We start from the raw sequence: 23,117 nt of genomic DNA, 5'->3' as shown, positions 1-23,117 counted from the left end.
AAGCCCCTTGGCTGTCGCAAGCCTTATCAATGCATCTTGCAAGATCCTTCAACTCATGTGTTCATCCTTAGTTCCAATGCATAGCTTATCCTTGTCTTCAACACTTAGCCTCTACAAGCCTTAGTTACTAACACACAACCTCATGCGTCCACACTTCTCTATCAATGCATGCTTACACTTGGCTTCCATACTTAGCCAAATTTTCATTTGTTATACTATCTAAAACTCACCTATGACTAGATATTTCTAACACTTAGAATTTTCTTCCTCCATCTTCTTACTTTCTTTACCTCCTTTCACAACTTTACTTAGCACGCTTTTACTCACTTATGTAGGAAAATGGAGTACGAGGTTTACAGTAGTGTTACCAGGATAAGGTATCCCTCCTTTATCCATATACTACAAACCATTTTGGTCATCATTTAAGACATGATCCACTTATATGTCTCCAAATACATGCTTAAGTTAACAAACGACAACCAAGGATCTTAGTTTATTGGTTTGTGGTAAAGCAAATAAAACATCCAATGCTCATAGACAATAAGTGAAGAAAATATCATATATTATACATCACAAGCGTTTGTTCAAAACTGCATTTACAAACTACAGGACACGAGAGTTTAGGGCATCATCCCCAACAGATGCGGGTTGGAACTGGACACGTCATCTCAACTGTGATAATGTGAGGTCTCTGGTTAACTTTACAGAACAAATTTCTTATTTTAGAAGATGTTTATATAGTTTCTGATTTAAAAAGGAACCTTGTTTCTGTAAAGTATTTGCTTGAACATTCATACTGTATCAACTTCATTGTAAATAAAGTGTTTATTTCTAAAAATGGTGTTGGTATTTGTTCTGTAAAACTGGAAAACAATCTTTATGTGCTAAGACCGTTAGCAACTAACACCCTCTGTAACATAGAAATGTTTAAGGCTACAGTAACTCAACATAAAAGACTTAAAATTTCTCCTAAAGAAAATACCCAACTTTGACACCTAAGATTAGGACACATCAATCTCAATAGGATTGAGAGGTTGGTGAAGAATGGATTTCTAAGCGAGTTATAAGAAAATTCTTTACCTGTGTGTGAGTCATGCCTTGAAGACAAGATGACTAAGAGACCTTTTACTGGAAAGGGTCACATGGCCTACTAAGTCAATCACAATTAAACCCATGCATTGACTTAGATGAACTCATGCATTGACTCAGATGAGGTACTGGAGGAAGAATGGCCCTGTTCGATAGGGATCTCTCTCCCATGGCCTACTAAGTCAATCATAGTTAAAGTAGTAGGAGTTATTTTGCCTTTGCCTTTCTCTTTATAAGTAGAGCTGACTCCAGATCGTCTTTGTTTTGCAAAAGGAGGCATAACCCCAACATTTTTACTCTGTTGAAGACGCCCTCGCATCCTTACACCATATATGTTCGTAGAGAAAGAAGGAACAACGCTTTCAACATTCTTCTTCCTGTTAGCTTGCTTTTTGTATTAAACCATTTTTGTTTCAGATTGTAATTCTTCTGTCTAGTGTTCACCACTCGATGAGAGTAAGGATCACACACGAGATGAAAAGGACCAGGGTTTCGTCAAACATGGAGAGGAAGTTGAAGCACCATATAGTTTAGTTTGAACTTCCTTCTTAATAATCGCAAAAAATACTAAATTTAAATTTGAATTAAATAAGTAACTACAAACCTGATAGTGGGCTATAATAGGAAAAGGACATTTTCCATCGCCAGTGGGCCTGATTCTCCAACAAGCCCAATAGAGAAGCATTAAAATAGGGCTAATCCACATTTTCCCCGTTTAACGGGCTTAAATTTCCATGAAGCCCAACCCTGCTAAAAAACGAACATAATGTTTAATTGTTATACATCAATAGTGCAAAGCCCCAGAGCAACTCTTAAAGCTTCAAACTGAACAGTATCTAATGCTTTGGTGAAAATATCTGCAAGTTGATTCTTTGTGTGAATATGTTCTAACACATTTTGTTTGCTCTCGACCAACTCTCTTATGAAATGATGTCTAATGTCAATATGTTTGGTTCGACTATGTTGAACTGGTTTCTTTGAGAAATTGATGGCACTTATGTTGTCATAGTACAGAGTCATGGCCTCTTGTGGAACATCATACTCATTCAGAATTTGCTTCATTTAAATTAACTGAGTACAACTACTACCTATTGGGATTGGTAGTCCTAATTCTCCCGGAGTCTCATTGTTTTTTAAAGATACACATTGTTCAATGAATCAAATAAGTGTTATTTAATTCTAGCATTTACTCATATCCAATAAACAAAGCTCCTTGGTTATCTTATGTGAACTTAAGCATGTATATGTGATATATAAGTGGATCATGCCTTAAGTGATAACCTAAATCAGTCTGTAGTATAAGGATTAAGGTGGGATACCTGATCCTGGTGACACTACAGATACGGCCCACTTTGTAGAGGTTTACAAGTGTTGTAAACTACTACAGATGGTAGATCCTGACCATTCATGTGGAGATGTGGAGCGGGGATGTCCTATACAAAGAGTTTGTATAATACCTAGACTACGAGATGACTAGACTCTGTATATAATGTCGTTGATACTAGAGACTTATATCTCACCTAAATGACCATAGGTGACATGACCTCAATCTTGAGTGTTTTGAGAACTCCTGCCTTTGAGGGCAGTCATTTGATTAGTATGGGTGAGAGCTGGCCAGATTGCAACTCAACTGCCCTACCTTTTTGGGGGACTTGTCTGATCTGAGAGCTAGGAACTCTCCACAAGATGGAATTCACTTCTTTCCCGAAGCAGGGATAAGTAAAGAGATTGCTCCCATAAGGGCTGATTTCGGGGCTTGAACATAGTGGCCACAGCTTCTCTTTTGGAAAAGAAGACTCGGTCATAGTAAGACTATGACTTATGTTTCATTAGAGGGATCAGTGGTACTTAAGGAGAAAGATGTAACTACAGGGGCATAACGGTTATTGGCCCAATTGTACTTACGAGCGATCTATGAAGGGTTGTCGTGTTGCTGATAGGTTAAGATGAACACATAATTATTTGTGATAAAAGAGTTCAGCTGTCAGTCTTTAGTGGAGTGTCTAGCAGTTAACGGATGGTGGATCTCGTGACTAAAGAGTTTTAGTCACTTATTCACATACCGTTGGAGCTTCGGAGCCACAGGTCCATAAGGTCCTCTTGGTAGCTTGGATTCTCTGTTTGAGGATCAGTTCTTGGTGTTGATTTGAAATGTTCAAATGACAAGAAGGTATTTTGATTATATATGTTATAATCGGTATGATATATAAGATATATCTATGGAGGGATTGATGTAAATGAGATTTACATTAAGTACCATGGAATAGAAAAAGAACTATGGTTTATATGTTTCATGAGATGAAATATTAAAACTATAGGTTATAAATATAGGTATGTAAGTTGGGTTTATCCATTTATGTTTAAATAATATTAATTATTTAGATAATTAATACTTTTTCTTTTAAATAACAAAAGTAGTGGGTGGCTATCGGATCATGGTAACCGTGAGTTTAAAAAGGAAATTGGTTTTCCTATTCGAAAAAAGAGGTTTTACAAAAGATTGAAAAGGATTTTGAGTTTTCTCTCGCGTAAAAGAACTCACGTAGTCGTCAAGTAAAATTGGATTTACTAAACGGCGGCTGGGCAGAGCTAAACGATCGTGCAGGTGCGAGCTAAACGATCGTGCAGTATTTACTAAACGATCGCATAGCTTTGCTAGATGATCACTGGCCTAAGGTAAACGATCGTGTAGAGTCTGTACGCGACAGACGGAGCTAAACGATCACATAGCTTTTGCTAAACAATCGCATGCTTTATCTAAACGATTGGGCATCGACCTATATGATAGGTCTCAGCCATCTTCCACTTGGCCAGTCGTGTACGCAATCGTTGTTTCCTCCGTTTGTCTGCCTCATACCAAGTCCGAACAGAGCCCACCCTCTGGATTCTCACACCGAGAATATCAAGGTAGCCTTGTTGGTGGTTTCAGACTCAACTCGACACCGTCGAGATTTTCTGGAGGCTGTTCGTGGTGCTGTGGCAGCCGTTCGTGTTGCGAAGAAGTTTGTGACCAAGGAGATCGTTGAGGACAAGCGAAAAGTGTTCGTGCTATGTTCGTGCGGTGTTGCGGTCGTGTAGGTCGAGCGCTCGTGGTTGCTGTTGTTCGAGCGATCAGAGTGCACATAAGAACTTGGAGACGCGTCTGCATTTGTTCGTACAGTTTTTCCCTCTATACATTTGAGATTCTCATGCTGTAATTTCTATATTATTTGCATAACCATTTGTATTGAAGTTGACTGTAAATGCATTGTTGATTCATGATTGTAATTTGGAATAGTCTTGTTCCATTGCTCATGGAAATCTCATTTTCGATTTCCTTCAATACCATAGCAATATATTATGCTTTGGTAGTGGATAAAGAAACACAATTTTGTTTCTTACTAAACCAACTTATCAAATTATTTCCTAAAAGAAACAACCTCCTGAAGTGCTCTTCCTATCTTCAGAACTTCTTGCCTAGTCAGCATCACATTAACCAACTAGGGAACTGACTATGTCAAAAGTGTATAGCAACCCATAGTCACTAGTGTCATTAATATATTTGATTATCTATTTGGCAACTAAGAGATGGTTTGTCTTGGGACAAGACTGATATCTTGCACACATACACCAATGGCGAATGCAATGTCTGGCCTTCTGACAGTAAGATATAATAGACTTCCAATGATGTTTCAATAGAAACTTTCATTAACTTGTACCTCTTCAGAGTCTTTCGACAGCTTAACATGAGTAGAAGCTGGGGTTCGTTTAATACTCACCTTTTCAAGCCCAAACTTCTTGACAATGTTTTTCAAAATGTGAGAAAGTTCAAAATATTTAAAGAAAATTCCAAACTAAAATGTTAAGATGCATTAAATCGGTTGGAAGGTGTGATTTATGATAAATTAATGGTATGATTAAAATCAATTGGAGGATGCATTAAATTTGTTCTTTACATTTTGAAAATATGAGGAGTTAATGGTTTTCATATTCTAATGCATCATCGCATCTTAAAAATAATTTTTTGTAATATATTTTGATCCATAAATAGTTCAATCATCACAATTTATGCAAAACAACAATATTTTTCAAATAAATTTCAAAACTATGCTCAAAAGGATCTGCAAGATGGATGACCCAAAAATTAGGTGGAAAATATAAAATGACCCGATTTTTTTAAAAAAATATTAAATGCCCTTTTGCTAACGTCAAATTCGAGTGAAATTACCAAAATATACTCGCGTGCATGCAAAAATGTAATCTCTCTCTCGTTTGTCTCACTCTCTCTTCTTTTTTCACTCACAAATCACTATATCTCTCATTTTAGCTCATCTCACGCATCTGCTCTAGCTCGTCTCGCTCTTTCTTCGTTTCATCACGCACAAAATCACTTCTCTCTCTTGTCTCTTGCTCATCAGAGTTGGTCGTATCGGAGCTACTTGCATGGATTCGTCGTGTCGAAGAAGAAGAAGACGACGTACAGAGGAGAAGATGCTGGAGAAGAAGAAGACGACGTGTAAAGGAAGATTTCTCATACCGGAGAAGAAGAAGAAAAAGAAAAAAGAAGGACAATAATGTAACTTCACGTAGTCGTGACATTAACAAATGGTCATTTGACATTTTTTTAAACAACTAGGTCATTTGCCATTTTAGACCTTTAAAATAGATCTTTTGAACAATTAATCCTCAAAACTATTACATAATTATAATAAGTTTTAAAATAATAATATTAAAAAAAAATCCCTAAAGTTGGAGCTTCTGACCTTAAAAAGAAAAAAAGATTTTATGTCAGTTATCACCCAATTTTATTTTATGTCGACGTAAAATTCAATTATTTGAATAAAATATATTTATTCCTAAATTAATTCTTCTAAGATTGATCAGAGTGACCTAGAGTCTATTTTAGATATATAATTTCTTTTGGCTAAAGTCAGTATAATCATCGAATTCACACTTCTTTTTTTTTCTTTCCAAAGTGAACATAATTATCTAATCGAAGATTGAAATCCACACTCTTCTACTTATAACCTAAAAAATTACCTTTTTTCAATCTAGAATTGACAAATAATAATAGCAGTGGGTTAGGATATATTCAAATTTACTAAGAGTGTATTTCTAAATATTTATAAATATTTTTTTTTCACTTATAAATACTTATTTAAACACTTTACTACAAGAAATAATAGTTATAATAGCTAACGGAAAAGACTATAAAATACTTTTTATGACCTTTTTCGAATATCCTAATAGCCTATATTATTAAAAGTGAGACTTTTTAACACCTTTTTGTAAAGCTATAATGGATACTATAATAGAGTATGAAAATATAGTATGTATATATAGCTATGAAAATATTCAATTGCGTTCACCATTAAAGTTATCCCTAACATAATAGCTTATTCTCAATATTATCTTTATTATATAATAGCTTTTTTTTAATGCTTTCTTTGACATATGATTACCATTTTCTAAGGCTATCATATCATATATATAACCTCTTTTTTTTTTTTTTAAGATATCATATATATCACTTAATCTTATGCTATGACAAACAACATTGAAATTATGTCCATTACATTATAAGCACTTGTTTTTAGCTAAATAGACACATGAAATATTTCATAATGTATGCATTAAATACAATGACTTTCTTTCATTATTGAACTTTAGTAATCAATTTATATTAGAAACTAAAGAAATTATCTAATAATACAATAAATACATCAAATGTAATTTGTAACTATACAACATTACAAAATACAAAATTCATCAAGTATTGAGGATTATAGCATTATGGAATTGAACATCCATCTTTGATCTTTTTGCATGTAAAGGTATCATATCATTTACATACATAAAAAGTGAATTAGCATCTGTTTGGTTTCTAAAACTACCTAAAAATTATCTAAGTATAACTTTGAATCTCAAAACTATATAAAAAGTGCATAATTATCATTCTGACTCTCAAAACGACCTAAAAATATGCGACTCATTAATGATCGATAAATTTACCATAAAAATAATATATTAATAGATAGAATAATACAATAAAAGGTAGGACAAGAAATTCAAATCTAAAACAACTTCCAATTTAAAAAGCCTTATAGCCCTTTTTGTACTGTTCATTGTTATCTTGTCATAAAGAAGAAAAAAAAACATACCAAATGTGTAACCAATTCCGAAGAAGAAGAAGAAAACCCCAAGCTACTAACTACACAATGGAAAAAGAAGAAAAAAAACAGTAAAAAATAGTCTCAAATCAAACTTTAACCACACAATTAACCCAAAATAACAATTTATTGAAGCAAAATACCTCAAAAGCATACTTTAAACAAACCATTAATCCCAAATTAAACTTTAATCACCCTGCAAACCATACGTTGGACAATCAAAACCACTAAATTTAACTATTATATCTAAACTTAAAGGTGTCAACAAAGCCATCAAATTAATACAAACAAATTAAACTGAACAAAACATGAACATATAACATTAAATCTAAACTTAACAAAACTTGAACAAAATCATTGACTGTCAATCACAAGTGAAAATAATACACTTTAGACCTGTTCACATCAACACATTAGATCAAACATTTATTTTGCAATATGAAAATGGTTTTCAAATGAATATTTGGCTTCACTTAAAAAAGTTGGAGGTGTCTCCCCAACAAAAGAGATTGCCTTTGCTTTTGTTTCTGCTTCTTCTTTTTTAAGCTATATTTTTATGAGCAAAGTTTTTTTTTTTTTTTTTTTTCAATTTCAACCCTCTTTCGATAAAGTACTCGTCTGTTAAGAGTGTTGTGATAATCATGAAACAACAGAGTGGGACAATAAACATTAAAAACATAATCGTCAATTTGTTCTACACTCCATTTTTCATTTTTAAGGAGCCAAAATGACCACTTTTTAAAAGTTTATGGACCTAAATGAAACAAAATTAAAAATAAAAAGATAAAAAAATATATTTTCAAAATATAAAGATCAAAATAAACAAAAATTAAAAATATAGACACCAAACCCAATCATTTGAAAATAAGAAAGCAAAGCCAAAAAGTAAAAAGGAAGAAAGTGTATTTAAACCAAAACTATTCTACCTTTTTATGAAAAGTACAAATCTATCCCTTTTTTTCTTTTTTGAAAGAAAATCTATCCACAATTTCCAAGAAGGAAAAAGACGATATCTCCACTACACAAAATAATAATAATAATAATTGGGAAAATAGGGAAGGAGAAATCTGTCATTTTGAAATTCCACGAAATATATAACAAGGCCAATGATTCAGAAAGCAGAGAGAGAAAAAAAAAAAAAATTTAAGTGGCGGTGAAGAAGAAAACAATGGCGGATTGGGGCCCAGTTTTCGTGGCTGTGGTTCTATTCCTTCTTCTATCCCCAGGTCTTCTCTTTCAAGTCCCTGGCCACCACCGATTTGTTCAGTTCGGCAACTTCCAAACCAGCGGCGCCTCCATTTTCATCCATTCCCTCATCTTCTTTGCCCTAATTTCCCTCTTCACCTTCGTCATTCAACTTCACATCTACATCTGATTCTCCCTAATCGGAATCAGATTCTTCATCCGTTTCCAATTTCCAGGTACATACACTCTCTGTTTCAATTCTACGTTCTGCTTCTCTGTTTCTGATTCCTCTGTCTCTGTAATCTCCGGATCGATCTTCGTTTCTATGACCGCCGGCTCCGGCCAGCCTTGTACATGGTGCCTTTTGTTTTCAGGGATATCGGTAAAGCATATTGTGTTTTTGTAATGTCATTTAATTTTAGGTTTTGAAATTGTTGAAATTGTGGATGATGATCATCATCATCATATGGAATTCAAACAAATATTAATTGAAATTTCTAATTTTCATTTTAGAGTTCATCTCTGATTTAATTAGAGAATATGAGTAATAGACAAGAAGTTTTTAACTTTTAAGTCAAGTGATAGTAAAGGTCAATTATTTTTATGTTATTTCATGTGGGTCAGGTTATTTATTATACACATTTATTAGTACTTTAAAGTGGGTGGAAATATTACCAAATGTCTTAGAAATTTTCTCAATGTCTCATTCATGGAATTAAATTTCTATATTTAGATATTTCGGGTGAATTGACCTTTTTATTACACTATAAATATATAAAAATAAGTAATAAAATGTCGTAAATATTCATATAATATAAATAATAAACATGTGAATATAGGTATTTTAAAAAGATTATTTAACCCTATCGTAAATATTCATATAATATAAACAATAAATGTGTGAATATAGGTGTTTTAAAAAGATTATTTAACCTTTGTCTCATTGTCATACTTTTTTTTTTATAATGAATTGATGCTTTGTTAAAAAATAATAATAATAATAAATTGACGTGTTAATTTTCACATAATTCAAATAATAAATAATATATGATGAATTAAGAAGTGAAATGTTCAAATCGTTTAAAAAAATATTAAAATTTTCTATTTCTTTGCTAAGTACTAATTGATGGGAGAAGGACATGAGTGAAAGATATGAACTATTGGATTTGAATGAATATCTCCTAAATTTTGTAATGGACTATAAAAAATGAATTTAATATAGTAAACTTTGATTTAGTAATTCAATTATTAATTTCAATTTATTATAATCTATCTCATTCATATTTCATACTTAACTTTTGATCAAAGTTCAAAGTATTGATGTCGATGGAAATAGTGAAGTCCTGATTTTATGGTAATAACGATGGAAATATCAATATCAATGAAAATTTTAAGAACAATTATTGAAATTGATGAAAATTGTTATAATTAGTTAATAAAACTTTAATTGTGGCTTAATTAGATAATAATTGACCATCTTTAATCACAATTTCTATAAAATAAGACAACATTTAGATATCTATTGTAAACGTTTGTGTAAATGTTGACGTGAGAGCAGAAATTTAAAGAAGAAATGGAAAATAATTACAAAATAGTATTAAGTTTATGAATATTTTGGAGTGAAATAATGTGAAAATTATTAAAGTTTTGGATGGTTAAAGAAAAAAAATCCACATAAATTCAATTTTGATGTGAAATAATGTGAAAATTTAATTAATAAGGTTTGAATAAAGTAAAAAATTATATAGGTTATTTGTTGTGGTTTTATCAAATTTAATTTCTTTAGAAATGAAAGTTTTGACTTGATATAAAGTTAAAGATTGAAAAAAAATTGAAATTAGAAAAAGTAACACTTAAAAATGGCTCAATCCTTTGTAGAAAATGACATTAACATGTGAAACTATAGAATTATGTATAATTGGGATCATAAAATTTTAAAAAAATGAAATTTTCTTGAAATCTCTAAATTTCATCGAAATAAGGGAATCGGAATATTCTCAAAATTTTGTCAAAATTGGTTAAAACAAAATTGTCTCCAATTAAAATTTTGAGACCATCCAAATCTCAAAATTTGGATGGATATTTCGAGATTTTGATCGAAATTCTAAACCATACTTTTGACCTCACTACTAATTCAAGGAAATGAGATATTTATACAAACTAATCTCCCTTAGTGAGGAAATTAAGAACTTGACTTGTTAAACTCGAAGGAAAAAAAAGTTGTGAGTTGATGTATGAAATATATAATTTTAAAATTTAAAGCAACGAGACAATCATATTAATACTTCGATCTTTTCTTTTTTTTTTTTTTTTTTTTTAGTATATTCAAATATATAACCTTTTAGTAAATTTAATAACCAATTTAACTTCAAAACTAACTTGAGTAATTGACTATATTTCAACTTTAATGTGTAAGATATTATATATTTCTTCTTAAAAAAATAAAGAGGGAAAGTAAGGGATAAATTATAGCCTAGTTAGTGGGTTTTAGTGATGCAAGTAACTTTAATAAATCTCCAACTCTTACCAGATACATTGACAGGCCAACTAATGTTGGATTATTTTAATTATTGAGGTTCTTTAATCTGTCATTGGAATGATTTTTAGGATTCATTTTGTATTTACTATTTTTTTTAATACAAATTTATAAAAAAAAAAAAAGTATTTAATAGTCCACAAACTCTTGATTTTGTTTCTAATAATTTGTAAGATTATTAAACTCGATTGAATTTATTAAACACCTTTTAATTTTGTGTCTAATACACTTGTAAATTTATGGATATTCATGAAATAGAAATCGAGAAAGCTCTCCCAATTAATGTTCCGTACTTCCAAAATTTTCTATTAAATTTTAGGAGATTGAAACGGAGATTTCTCTCGAGGATTGAGTTCTTTGAGAAAAAAAATGTTTTTTTTTACCTAAATAAAATTAAAACAACTTCCAAAGAAATTAAAAGGTTCTCTCAACTTTCTTATATATACGCATAAAGAGTGAAATAATTGTTTTTTTTTTTTTTTTTTTTGAGATAATAGAGTTAGATAATTGTTAGTTATTACATTACAAATGTGAAGATAAAATAGAAAAAAGATGAACAAATGAGATTAGAATAAAAGTCAAATCCACCGCCTGATTTAATAGCCAAATAAAAAGGTTATCAAACTTTATAAAAGCAAAATGAGAGATGATCCGATCCCTCTGTCTTTTCTTTTTCATTATTTCTTTTTCTTTTTCTTTAAACAAAAGAAGGAAAAAATAGTTTTAATTTTTAATTTTCTATCAATTTTAAGCTTAAACTCGCAATTCCATCCAATTACATTTCTTATACAAGAGTTGCCATCTTCTTCAAATATCTTAAGAAATTTTCTAAAGTTAAAAAAATATTTTACACTTCCAAAAAGATCAAAGATATTCTTACGATAAATCTTAGGTAGAAATTATTAGTGTTTTGGGTAAAAAATATGGAACTTTCAAAAATTTGAAAACTATCCTTAGACTAAAACTAAAAAAAATAAAAATAAAAATAAAAAATATTCTTATTGTTATTATATGAACAGAAACAGTTGATGTTTTCTTTCGTCTCTATCTTTTCTCTCTATCTCTTCTTCAATACTCTCTTACCTTTCTTTTTTTTTTTTTTATCAATTGTTTGACATTTATTTATCTTAGAAGAAAAAAAAAGTTGTCCTCTCCAAATAAGATATATAGACTATAACAAGAAAAAAAGATAATGGAAGTACTAAGGGATCTTGGCTTAAATGTTTGAACAATATTGTAAGTAGTTGATGAGTGTTAATAATCAAATACATCTTTTTTGTATTTGGTTATTCATCATTTTGGTAAGTTTTAAGGGGGAGATTTTAACTTTGAAATTTTATGAGGTTTTTTGTTTTAACTTTGAAATTTTATGAGGTTTTTTGTTTTAACTTTGAAGCTTTAGTTTATATTTGATTGTTAAAAAAAATTGGTGTAAGAATTGAACTAATAGAAGAAAAATGAGATTATCTATATTTGAAAAATGAGGATATCCATATAATTTATCTTAAAATTACTTCTTTTTAAAATCAAGAAAACTTCAAACAAATTTATCACTGTATTAATAATATGAGCATTTTTAATCTTTTTGAGAGATTAAGAATATCAATGCAAATTTTGAAAGTTTACAGTTATTTTACAATTAAGTATTAAGAATTTTTGTTCATATAATAAGAGTAAGGGTATTTTTAACTTTCTTTTAAGTGAAGGATGTTTTAAAAAATTTGAAAGTTCAAAGGAATTTTGAAACGAAACACTATAAATTTTCGTTTAAAACTAATGGTAAGAGTATTTTTGAACTCATTTGAAAAGTTTAATAGTATCATTGAAACTTTTGAAAGTTGAAGAGTATTTTGTACACAAAGTACAAAGTTCAAGAGCACTTTTTATAATTTAGCCTAAAACATATGCATAATATTGTATTGAGAAAAAATTAGCAAAAAACTATATTAAAGTAAGGACTTAAATATCGTTATTGATGTAAATATCGGTAACTCAAATTTATGGATATTATGAAAAGAATTATGGATATCATAAAAATTTATAAAATATTATGAACTTTATAGTGAAATTTTAGAACAAACTTATTTAAGTAATAAACTATGACTTTAAGCATATAAATCAAGTATTAGAAGCCAAATATGATTAGTAATGAAATAATAGATAATAGTTAAGACCGAAAATGAATATGTCATAGATAAAGTCTTAGTTAGACAGATAGAAAGACAAATACTATAGTCAACAATAGGATCATGACCTAGGAGGTACTAGCCCAACATGAGCTAAATTTATTTGACAGTAACAATACTTCTCTCAAGTCATAGTATGTTGAAATTTTTAACATAATTGGACATGCATGAGTATCAACGTTTGGCCCTAATGATACCAATAGAAGGATATCTTGGATCAAACCATGTTTCATCTAAATAAAGATGCTTTGAAAAATAAAGATAATATAAAGGTCTTGAATCTGAGTCACTTTCATAAGGAAAAGTTAAGGATCCTTGTGTCTAGATCGATGTGTTATGTCCAAAACCATGTTCATTAGACGCAAAAAAAACCAACATGCATGAAATATATTTAATTGTTTGGAGAGGAAATTTGGGCAACAAGAAGAGGACTTGGAGGCCTAATTGGCGAATACCCAATTCACACTCAGATTATTTTCATTGCATCTCTATACTCAATCCAAATTATTGTCTTTCTCCCACTGGTCAAATCATTACAACAACAAAGCACGTAGTCACTTGAATAACTATAAAGCTATTACAATAACCATGATTACTACTGCCATAGGCATTATTGTCCATGTATATATTGACTATCCAAACTCATTACCTCCATATTTGAAAAAGTGAGTTTGCATCAACTTGAGCATCATCATCCGTAGTTCTTCTACGGATGAAAGGTTTTCCTGGTTCATCAGCTCTATAACCATGATTGGATTATCTTGAGCATCATCGAGATCTACAGCCCTAACCCACACATAAACTGGATCATTTTCTTCGTCACCTAACTCAGCCCCAACCTCAAGCAAATCTAGATAGTCGTAGTTTCCTTTACCTTGTATTCTTTAGTTTGCATATCTCTTATTTTTCAACTTCTAATTATAAAAGCTTAAAATTATGGAAAGAAGCAAAACTCACATCAATTTAAATTTGAGCTGAAATGATATAAAAATTCAATGAAAAATTTTGAATGAATTTAACATATAGATTCTTCTATTTCTTTGAAATGAAAATTTGCATGGTAAAAAAAGAAGCAAAATTCACATCAATTCTAGTTTTAGGTGAAATGAAGTGAAAATTCAATAAAAAAAAAAAAAAAAAAGTTTCAATGAGAATAAACACACAAAATGTAGGGTTTTTTCTTTTCAAAATTTATTTTTTGGAAATGAAAGTTTTAGATAATAAAAGAAACAAATTTAAATAAATTCAAAAAGTTTAATTCAAAATATAGTTTTTTTTCGTGGTGTTTTTTTCAAATTCAATCTTAAAAATAAAAATTTTGGATTGAAGGTAAGGTTGGAAAAAAAGTGAATTTGAAATTTAGATCTCATTTGATAACTATTTCGTTTTTTGTTTTTAGTTTTTGAAAATTAAGTCTATTATGGGCAACTGGCGTAATGTTCATACTATCAACCTCGTAGTTTGAGGATCAATTCCCCCACCCCACACTTTAATTACAATACCTCTTCAAAAAAAAAAATTAAGTCTATTTTCTCTTCATTTTTTACAATGATTTAAAAGAAAATAAGTTTGAAGGTAGAAATATTGTCTATTTTCAAAAATAAAAATAAAAAAATCAAATGATTACTAAATAGAGCCTTAGAGGTTGAAATAATTGAATAATGAAAGAAAAACGACATATTGCGAAATCGGGCGACGAATCCATTATATTTTAACAGTATTTCCACATTTTTGTAATAATGTCAACTATATATCCATTAAATGATATATCGCCAATATATATAGACGATACTGGTGATATGTTGTGGATATTAAAAAAAAATTATCCCTTTATATCTATATTGGTATCATGAATTTAATGATATATTAACCAAAATATCAAGAATTATTTAACCATTCAAGTGAAAATTTAAGAATTCTAACAAAATTATTAAAAAATTAATGTGTAAGCATACTCATTTTTATGCACAACTTTATTTTATCGAAATGAGTAAGTTTGATGAAAATTTACCCTACTTTATGCACAACTTTATTTAGCAAAAGAATTAAATAGATGAACAAATTGCTTAAACAATTGTTCGAAAAGGGACAGAAAGAATGACAGTACACCATTCAAAAGACAACACGTGTCAAATATTAATTGGAGGCTGTTCCTCAAGAAAAGTGATATCATTCGATTGCCGGAGGAAGAAAGTTGAAAGGGAAAAAGGGCAAAAAAAGAAAGGGATGGCGGAGGCGACGGAGGAGATGGAGCTCATCAGCCTTGCGATTCGAAGACTGATGGAGGAGGACGACAACAGAACCGCCTCTCACCGGAGCTCCGGCGCCGACGCCCACGATCTGCAACTTCTTTCCCGATTACTCTCTCAGGTTAGATTAATACGTTAATCAAATTCATACGTAGATATCGACTTAAGCTTTTAGATTAATCGGTGATTTAAGAGTTTGCTTTCGGAAGAATGCACAAAATTACTTCATTATTAATTTTGAATTTTAAAGTATCTTTCGATTTGTTTTATTTACTATTAAGATTCAAATGTTTTGTGATTTTCAAAAAAAGAAAGAAAAGGGGAGAGTAGAACTCTGGAGAGTTCCAGTTTATTGTTTTCGATTATTCTTCAAGGTTTTCAATAATCTCTATGATTACGAAAATGAAGATATTTCTGGGGAGAAAAAACTATGTATATATATAAAAAAGGAACACTTTTGTTATATTTCATCCGTTTTTCTATGATATAAAAAAATAATGTTGATTCAACTGCTAAACCCATATGAAAAATGTCAATATGTCTGCCAATTTAAAATTTTAGTAAATATAATATGTTTTAAATTTGAAATTTGAAATCTTAAAATGTAAAATTATATTAGAAAAATGTATTAGAACATTAAGGCTTGGATTTAGACCCCATTTAGTAATTATTTAGATTTTTGTTTTTGTTTTTTAAAATCTAACCTATAGATACTACTTCTACCTCTAAATTTCTTCTTTTGTCATATACTTTTTACCAATAGTTTAAAAGATCGAGTTAAATTTTGAAAATTAAAAACAAAAAGTAGTTTTTAAAAACTTATTTTTATTTTTGGAATTTGAATAAGAATTCAACTATTGTACTTAAAAAATATGAAAATCATTGTAAAAAAAATGATGAGGAAATAAACTTTATTTTTAAAATCAAAAAACAAAAAACAAAATAGTTGTCAAAAGGGGTTTTAGTTTTTTAGTTTTTTTTTTTTTAAATTAAGCCTATAGACACTATTTCTCACCTTCAAATTTTTTCCTTTGTTATCTACTCTTTTAGCAATGATTTAAAAAACCAAGTAAAAATTTAAAATTTTAAAAATATAGTTTTTAAAAACTTGTTTTTCTTTTTTGGAATTTGGCTAAGAATTCAACAATCGAACTTTAGAAAGATGGAAATCCTGGTAAGAAATGAAGAAAAAATAGACTTAATTTTCAAAAATTAAAAACATAAAACGTAAAACGAAATGATTATCACATGGAGCGTAAATAATTTGTTAGGTTATAAACTCAACTTGGTTTGGTTAAGTTCAAATATGTTAATAAAGTTACAAACTTATCTTTTTTTTTTTTTTGGTTAAATTAAAATACGTTTGTAATGTTATAAACTCAACTTGTTTTGGTTATATTAAAATATAATTATAATGTTATACACTCAACTTGGTTTAGTTAATATGAAACGTGAAATCTTGAAATTTTTTTCTCGTTTTATTTTTTTCTTTAAAAAAATAACCAACTTAAGTAACTATTTTAGAAAATAGTCAAATTTCTCACCGATTGTTTTTGTGATCAATTCCACAATTTGAATTTAACAAGAAAACTAGAAAGTAATAATTACCTATAAAATTATTTATATATATGATCTAAATTTAATATTAAATTTTCAGGTAAAATATTTGTATTTATGGTTCTTCAAAAAAATGTTAAATTCAAACTTATTTATTATCTTAATTATTAAAATTATTATAGTAAATTAAAAAAAAAAATTGATAGAAGCAAATATGGAGAATGCATTTTCTATCCTTGTAGCTTGAAAAAAAAAATTCTCAATCCTATTTTAAGTTATGTGAAATTTTTCCTCCCCGAGGTCCCACGAGGCCTTATTCTTGAATGGACATCTCCGGAGGGAATGGAGAAATTTTTTTTCCCATAAGCTACTCGTTCTCCATACCATTACATATATATATATATGAATTATGATAATTAAATAACTTCTAATGACATTTAATTTTGTTTCATTTAAAAGATTTAAGACTTTTTATGAAAAATTAACGAAAGATTGTCCGAAATAGTCCTCAAAATGTTTCTTCTTTCTACAACTAGCTCAATCTTTTGAATAATTCAAATGGTTTTTTTTTTTTGGTACTTCTTGGCCAAGATTGAGCACAGATATCTAAGAAAAAAACTAATTTTTTTATTTTCTGTCCAATATATTGATTCTTTTGTCTTTTTCTGATGGAATCTTGGACACTATGAACATCAAGATTCACTGTAATCACCCAACATCTATTTGAAAAATTATTTGAATAACTAGTAAATCCATTTGAAAATTCAAAAAAAAAAAAGTTCTGGATACATGATATTTAGAAAAATTATGTAAAATCTCATAGTTAATCTTGGGTGAAATCTCACTGAAAAATCCAAAAGTATTAATAGTTTAGATATAAAATGAAAAAAATAATCTTTTAACCTTATCTTGGTGGTCAATCTCAATCGAGAAGCACCGGAAAAATCTATTTCCACAAGCTTTTCCAAAATATGCTAAAGTTAGTTATGAAAGATAGAAACTTTTTAAAAATTATTTATGATAATTTCTCAAAATTAATCCATTCACAATAGATATTTAACTTTCAACATAATTTAACTGATTCTCGATCTCTTCCCTACAAATTTTTCACAAGGATTCTCTGCCCAAATCCTTGCAAAAATCAGATTGAAATGGTTTTTTTTTTTTAAATGGAGAGAATTGAATAAGAGTTAAGTATGGAGACCGAAAAACTTTCTTGTTTTCCACCCCACCCATAAACATCTAAAAAAAAAAAAAAAACATCATTTTCAAAACTTTTTTTTTCTTTTCGAAAAAAAAATGTAGACATGACGCCATGAATTTTGGGAGAAAACAAACCTAAATTTCAAAATAGAGGATTGAAAATGAAGTCATCATCCTACCGAAATTTTCTTTCCTTTTCTTCTCTACCATGGTACCAAACTCTAGGCACATGCCCTCAAGATACTATTTTTAAGGCCAATAAGATATCATTTTCCAAATCTCAATAACATAATTAAGAATAAATTTGAAATATATTTTCATATGTTTAATTTAAAAAAAAATTAAAGTATTTAACCACTAAAAATAGTTTTTAAAAAATATTTTCAACAATTTGTCAAAATATTTAAATAAAAATAATTTTTTTTTAAAAAAAAACTTTTTTCTCAATTATTCTTACACGTTCTAAATAGGTTTTGAAATTGATGTATATAATATTTTTTAAAGTTTAGACTTCCAGTTATTGATGGAATCAACCTTGAACTACCAATGCCTACCTAAACAATCATTTACCGAGATCACCACCAAAAGGTAAGTGGACTTTTAATCAAAACTGATAATCATTTCTTTGGTACATTTAGGCATTTGTCTATAATGCTCATTTAACCTAATTTTTTCAAAGAACTTATATGTTGAATCAATAGGCGGGGAAAAACATGAAAATATGATCAACATTTGTTGAGTAGTTTTAAAAAACTAAACCTACAAATACCCATTTCTCCTTTGAATTTCTTACTTTGTAATGAAGTTTTCAATAATCAAGCTAATTTTTTGAGAGAAGATCAATTCTTTTACTTAAAAAAGATGCAAACCATGATAAAAAATTGAAAGATAGACTTAATTTTCAAAAACCAAATGGATACTAAACCAGACCTAAATTAGAAGAGGTTCGATTTTTCTCTCTACAAAGCAAGAGAACCAAAGAAATAGGGGGACAGTATTAAAAGTTTATTCTAATCTTCTAGTTTGCGCAGCCAAATGGTCAAAACTCTTTCATTTTCTAATTGGGGAACAAGTAATTTAGTCCTTGTAATTGGCCTTTACTGCCATTAACAGGTGGAATCAACAAGAGAAGAACAGAGGCTTAACCACTCCCAAATCTCAGCTCAGCAAAAGGATGAGAAAATAATTGAGACAGAATTAGAGCCTCAAAGTGAAAATGTGGAAAGAAGTGGAAGAAACAGAGTGAAAATAGAAAAAGTGATAGTGAAAGAGCTAAAAGAAGTGAAGAGGCAGAATTTCATAACTCACTGCCTTGTTTCAGCAATGATTATCCTCACTGTTGCTTGGCAAGTCTCTGAAGTGTCTTTCATTTTGAAACTCAGAAATGGCTTGAGCAATCCATTCAAATCCCTGGGTACAATTCTGAAAAGGAAGACAACTTCAGCAATACAACATCAGATTGAAGCTACTGAATTGCCTCATCTTAATATGCCTGCCCTACCTCATGTGAACTTACCAGAGTTTGACTTGGATGGAAGATAAATACCTGATTCATTGCCACCAATCAAACATAGCTTCATCAAGATCACCCAAGTTGTTCCATTGGATGTGCAGCTCTTTCATTTAATTTTCTAGGCACAACCAAACATTTCAACAACTTTGTATCTATGTATTAGTTGTCTAAAGGAAAAGATGAAATTGAAACCCTGTATTTTTTGGGCCTAGAGTGCCGGTACTGCTTTCATTTTGGACATTCATATTTCAATTTCCATGATGTAGAAGTTTAAAGCTGTGATTTTCGTTTCGACCGGTATAATAGCATATAGTACACTTGCAATTTGATAGAATGCAGGGAGTAGTATTGAGCAAATCACTTGAATTTGAAGAAAGTATCTATTTCATCAATTCTCAATGACAACCAAGAAAATCGACTTTGCATAGGCACACATTGAAGCATAAGCACGATAAAATATAATCCAAGTTTCAATTTAAAATGACTAAAAAACTGAACGGTGATAAACAAACTGGTGGAATGACCTGACATTTCAGGCCTCCCAATACCATGGATTACTCTCAACTTCAGGCATAGTTCAATCGGAAAATGTCGTTCTGCACAAAGAAGCTTCCCTGTGGGGTTGGCATCAAATGGAACATCTGAAAGCACGTAGAAAATACATTTTGGTTAAAAAAAATTTAACTGCAAGAAACGTGGTTACAGTTGTACAACCGAAAAAATACTCTTAAGTAAAGTAGCCCTAAGCAACTAGTATTAGTATACAAGTCAAAATTCTAAGAAAACATAGATCCACGGCTAACAAAAACAAAGAAAATTGTCCATAAAGCAATTCAATTTTCAAATTTCGCCATCATAAGTATATACTGTTGTAACAAATTCTCAATTCTTCCAAGAATATCTTAACGTAATTGAAATTGTTTCATGATAATACAAAGTACAAACAAGAAAAGTAATGCCAATGTATCACATTCTCAAAGGCTATTAACATTCAGAAAAGTGATTTGTACACCATTATACATAATACATATTCACTAATATGGTTATTCATAGAATATAAAATATAAAATAGGATTTTAACAACAGTCATGACTCATCATTCTAAAATAAATTCCAGTCCATATGGAATTTGAAAATGATTTGAACTAGAAGTTAATGACGAACATACAACAACGAAACAAATTCATTATTTTTGCACGCCCACAAAAATGATATATTTAAAGTACCAAGTTCTCAATGACAAAAATTCGTCAGTCACCTCCAAAATTCATTATTCAAATGAGGAGAAAGCTTCTCAGTCACCTCAGAAATCCCCGTAAAGAAAAAGCAATCATGAACTCATAATAAGTTATCAGTTTAGCATCAACTTTTCGAGTTAAATAATCAAGCACCTTTCCTTTTATTTTCTCATTCACACTAAGCCGATGCTGGTAAATCAGAAAGATGACCAAAAAAAATTTGTTCCATAACATTTCTTGGAAAAAAAACACAAATCGTCTCAGATATGTTGAAGCAACCACATCACGATCTCAAGCTTGATCTACAGTCTCGCTTTCTCAAAACAATACAAATAATTCCGACGAAAACCCCTAGATCTAAAAGAAAAAAGACAACACAAACTACACAAAGCCTAACATTATTGAAAGTGCACAAACGCATAAATTAGAGAATCAAAACGCGAATTCAATCAAGTCAGTCCAACTCTATAGCAAGGATCGATCAGCTACCTCCAAAAGAACACTAGATCCAGCAAAGATCAATCCATAAATCCAACATCAATAACCACGAGGATACTCGCATACCGAATCAAATCGAGCAACACCTTCGTTTTTTTAAAAAAAAAAAAAAAAAACGCATTACCTGACTGAATTTGAGAGCATGTTGTTCTCCAGCGAGTTGAAGACTGCCGCTGACGAAGACAAGCATGCCACCAGCAGGACCGGAAGGCTGGCAATCAACGGTGGTAATGTTGTGCTTGCACTGCTGGAAGGGGAGACCAGAGAGCTTGGCTACGATACTAGGTGAGCCTTGGATCTTCTGACCTTCAAACGTCAACATGGAATTGTCCTGGTAGAGATTCGCAAGATTGGCTCGATTGGTGTCGAAGGTGGAGTAATAATGATCGACGAAAGCCTTAGCCACCGCGTCGGGATCCATTCCGATAACTTTCAAATCCGCCGGTGGGAAAGAGCTAACAGAGACCCACTTTTCTTCCGCCCTGCTTGGAAACGACGCCGGGTTTTTGAGAGAAACAAATGGAGACGACAGCGTTAGCCGAGGGTTCGAGAAGGAGAGGGTTAATTCGGAATTTATAGTGTCAACAAATATCGAGGGCTAGAATCGTCCGATTTGGGGATTTTTATTATTAATAAATAAATTATTATTATTATTATTATTACTTTTTTTTGGTGTTTTGAAAAGTAATTCGCGTAACTCTAACGCCACCACTTTTGCTTCATTGGCAAAATCCTTACGAATATTACAAATATTTGAACTTTCTTCGCTTTTCAAACCTAAGAATTTATTTGAGAATCTAGATTAATAATTGTTCTAAAAATAAATATTAAAATAAATTAAACATGATATACATAAATATATAAAATAAAGTAAATAAAATAATTAATTATAGATTTCTCCTCTTCCTCCAAACTTTTTGGAATTTGCGCAATGTGTATTTTTCAAAACCCACGAAATACCACTATTTATAGGCAATGACAAGTAAAAGATGGATTACTTGGACACTATCAAAGAGTATTTACAATACACATGGACAACAATTTGTAAAAATGGAGACATGACACATGGTCAATGAACACTAAGCACGAACATCTAATAAGCATCTATTTTCTATAATATTTATAATACTCCTCCTTAGATGTCCATTATATATACATATGAAATATGACTAGTTAAAATTTTACTATGATTGTGAAAAAAATCCTAGTGAAGGAAAAACATACCTATTTCATATAATCTAATACTCTTAAAAAGAATACAATATATTTACTACCCCTCATGGAAACATCATTTGAGATCTCTGAGTCACTACATTCCAATATTGTGCATCAATTTTTCAAAGGTTGCTATAGGTAATGACTTTGTAAATAAGTCTGCAAAGCTATCCTTTGAACAAATTTGTTATATAATGATGTCACTATTTTCTTCAAGATCATGAGTGTAAAAAAGTTTTGGTGAAATGTGTTTTGTTCTATCTCCTTTAATATATCCTCCTTTAATTTGGGATATATATGTTGTGTTGTCTTCGTATAATATTGTTGGAAAATTTTTACTACAAGACAAACCACATGTTCCACGAATGTGCTGAGTCATTGATCTTAGTCATAGACATTCTCGGCTAGCCTCGTGAATTGCAAGAATTTTAGCATGATTTGAGGAAATAGTTGTTATGGTCTATTTCACCGATCGCCATGATATAGTAGTTCCTCTACA

At 30.2% G+C, this 23,117-nt stretch overlaps 3 protein-coding genes across 3 annotated transcripts; 2 read left to right on the top strand and 1 right to left on the bottom strand.

The window, feature by feature from the left end:
* Nucleotides 1–8,347: 8,347 nt before the first annotated feature.
* On the top strand, nucleotides 8,348–8,942 carry LOC120087962. The gene is made up of 2 exons (XM_039044988.1): nucleotides 8,348–8,659; nucleotides 8,770–8,942. Exon 1 carries the CDS (start codon nucleotides 8,407–8,409, stop codon nucleotides 8,611–8,613), a length of 207 nt encoding a protein of 68 aa, XP_038900916.1. The 5' UTR covers nucleotides 8,348–8,406; the 3' UTR covers nucleotides 8,614–8,659; nucleotides 8,770–8,942.
* Nucleotides 8,943–15,318: 6,376 nt separating this feature from the next.
* On the top strand, nucleotides 15,319–19,937 carry LOC120083719. Its single transcript, XM_039039572.1, has 2 exons — nucleotides 15,319–15,515; nucleotides 19,268–19,937. The coding sequence occupies exons 1-2, from the start codon at nucleotides 15,372–15,374 to the stop codon at nucleotides 19,694–19,696; spliced, it is 573 nt and encodes a 190-aa protein (XP_038895500.1). The 5' UTR covers nucleotides 15,319–15,371; the 3' UTR covers nucleotides 19,697–19,937.
* Nucleotides 19,938–20,028: 91 nt separating this feature from the next.
* On the bottom strand, nucleotides 20,029–21,962 carry LOC120083726 (nuclear transport factor 2B). The gene is made up of 2 exons (XM_039039584.1): nucleotides 21,528–21,962; nucleotides 20,029–20,308 (listed from the first exon to the last, which is right to left on the bottom strand). Exons 1-2 carry the CDS (start codon nucleotides 21,822–21,824, stop codon nucleotides 20,234–20,236), a joined length of 372 nt encoding a protein of 123 aa, XP_038895512.1. The 5' UTR covers nucleotides 21,825–21,962; the 3' UTR covers nucleotides 20,029–20,233.
* Between the last annotated feature and the right edge of the window lie 1,155 nt (nucleotides 21,963–23,117).

The sequence above is a fragment of the Benincasa hispida genome, chromosome 1 (genome assembly GCF_009727055.1).
Source record: "Benincasa hispida cultivar B227 chromosome 1, ASM972705v1, whole genome shotgun sequence".
In the NCBI taxonomy this organism is placed as follows: Eukaryota; Viridiplantae; Streptophyta; class Magnoliopsida; order Cucurbitales; family Cucurbitaceae; genus Benincasa; species Benincasa hispida.
The sequence above is the reverse complement of the archived record's forward strand: the minus strand, read 5'-3'. Positions and strand labels throughout refer to the sequence as shown.

Coding starts and splice junctions, on each gene's coding strand:
- LOC120087962 (XM_039044988.1), top strand. CDS start 8,407: ATGGCGGATTGGGGCCCAGTTTTCGTGGCTGTGGTTCTATTCCTTCTT.
- LOC120083719 (XM_039039572.1), top strand. CDS start 15,372: ATGGCGGAGGCGACGGAGGAGATGGAGCTCATCAGCCTTGCGATTCGA. Junction 15,516..19,267: donor TTTCCCGATTACTCTCTCAG/GTTAGATTAATA, acceptor TGCCATTAACAG/GTGGAATCAACAAGAGAAGA.
- LOC120083726 (XM_039039584.1), bottom strand. CDS start 21,824: ATGGATCCCGACGCGGTGGCTAAGGCTTTCGTCGATCATTATTACTCC. Junction 20,309..21,527: donor ATGCTCTCAAATTCAGTCAG/GTAATGCGTTTT, acceptor ACGTGCTTTCAG/ATGTTCCATTTGATGCCAAC.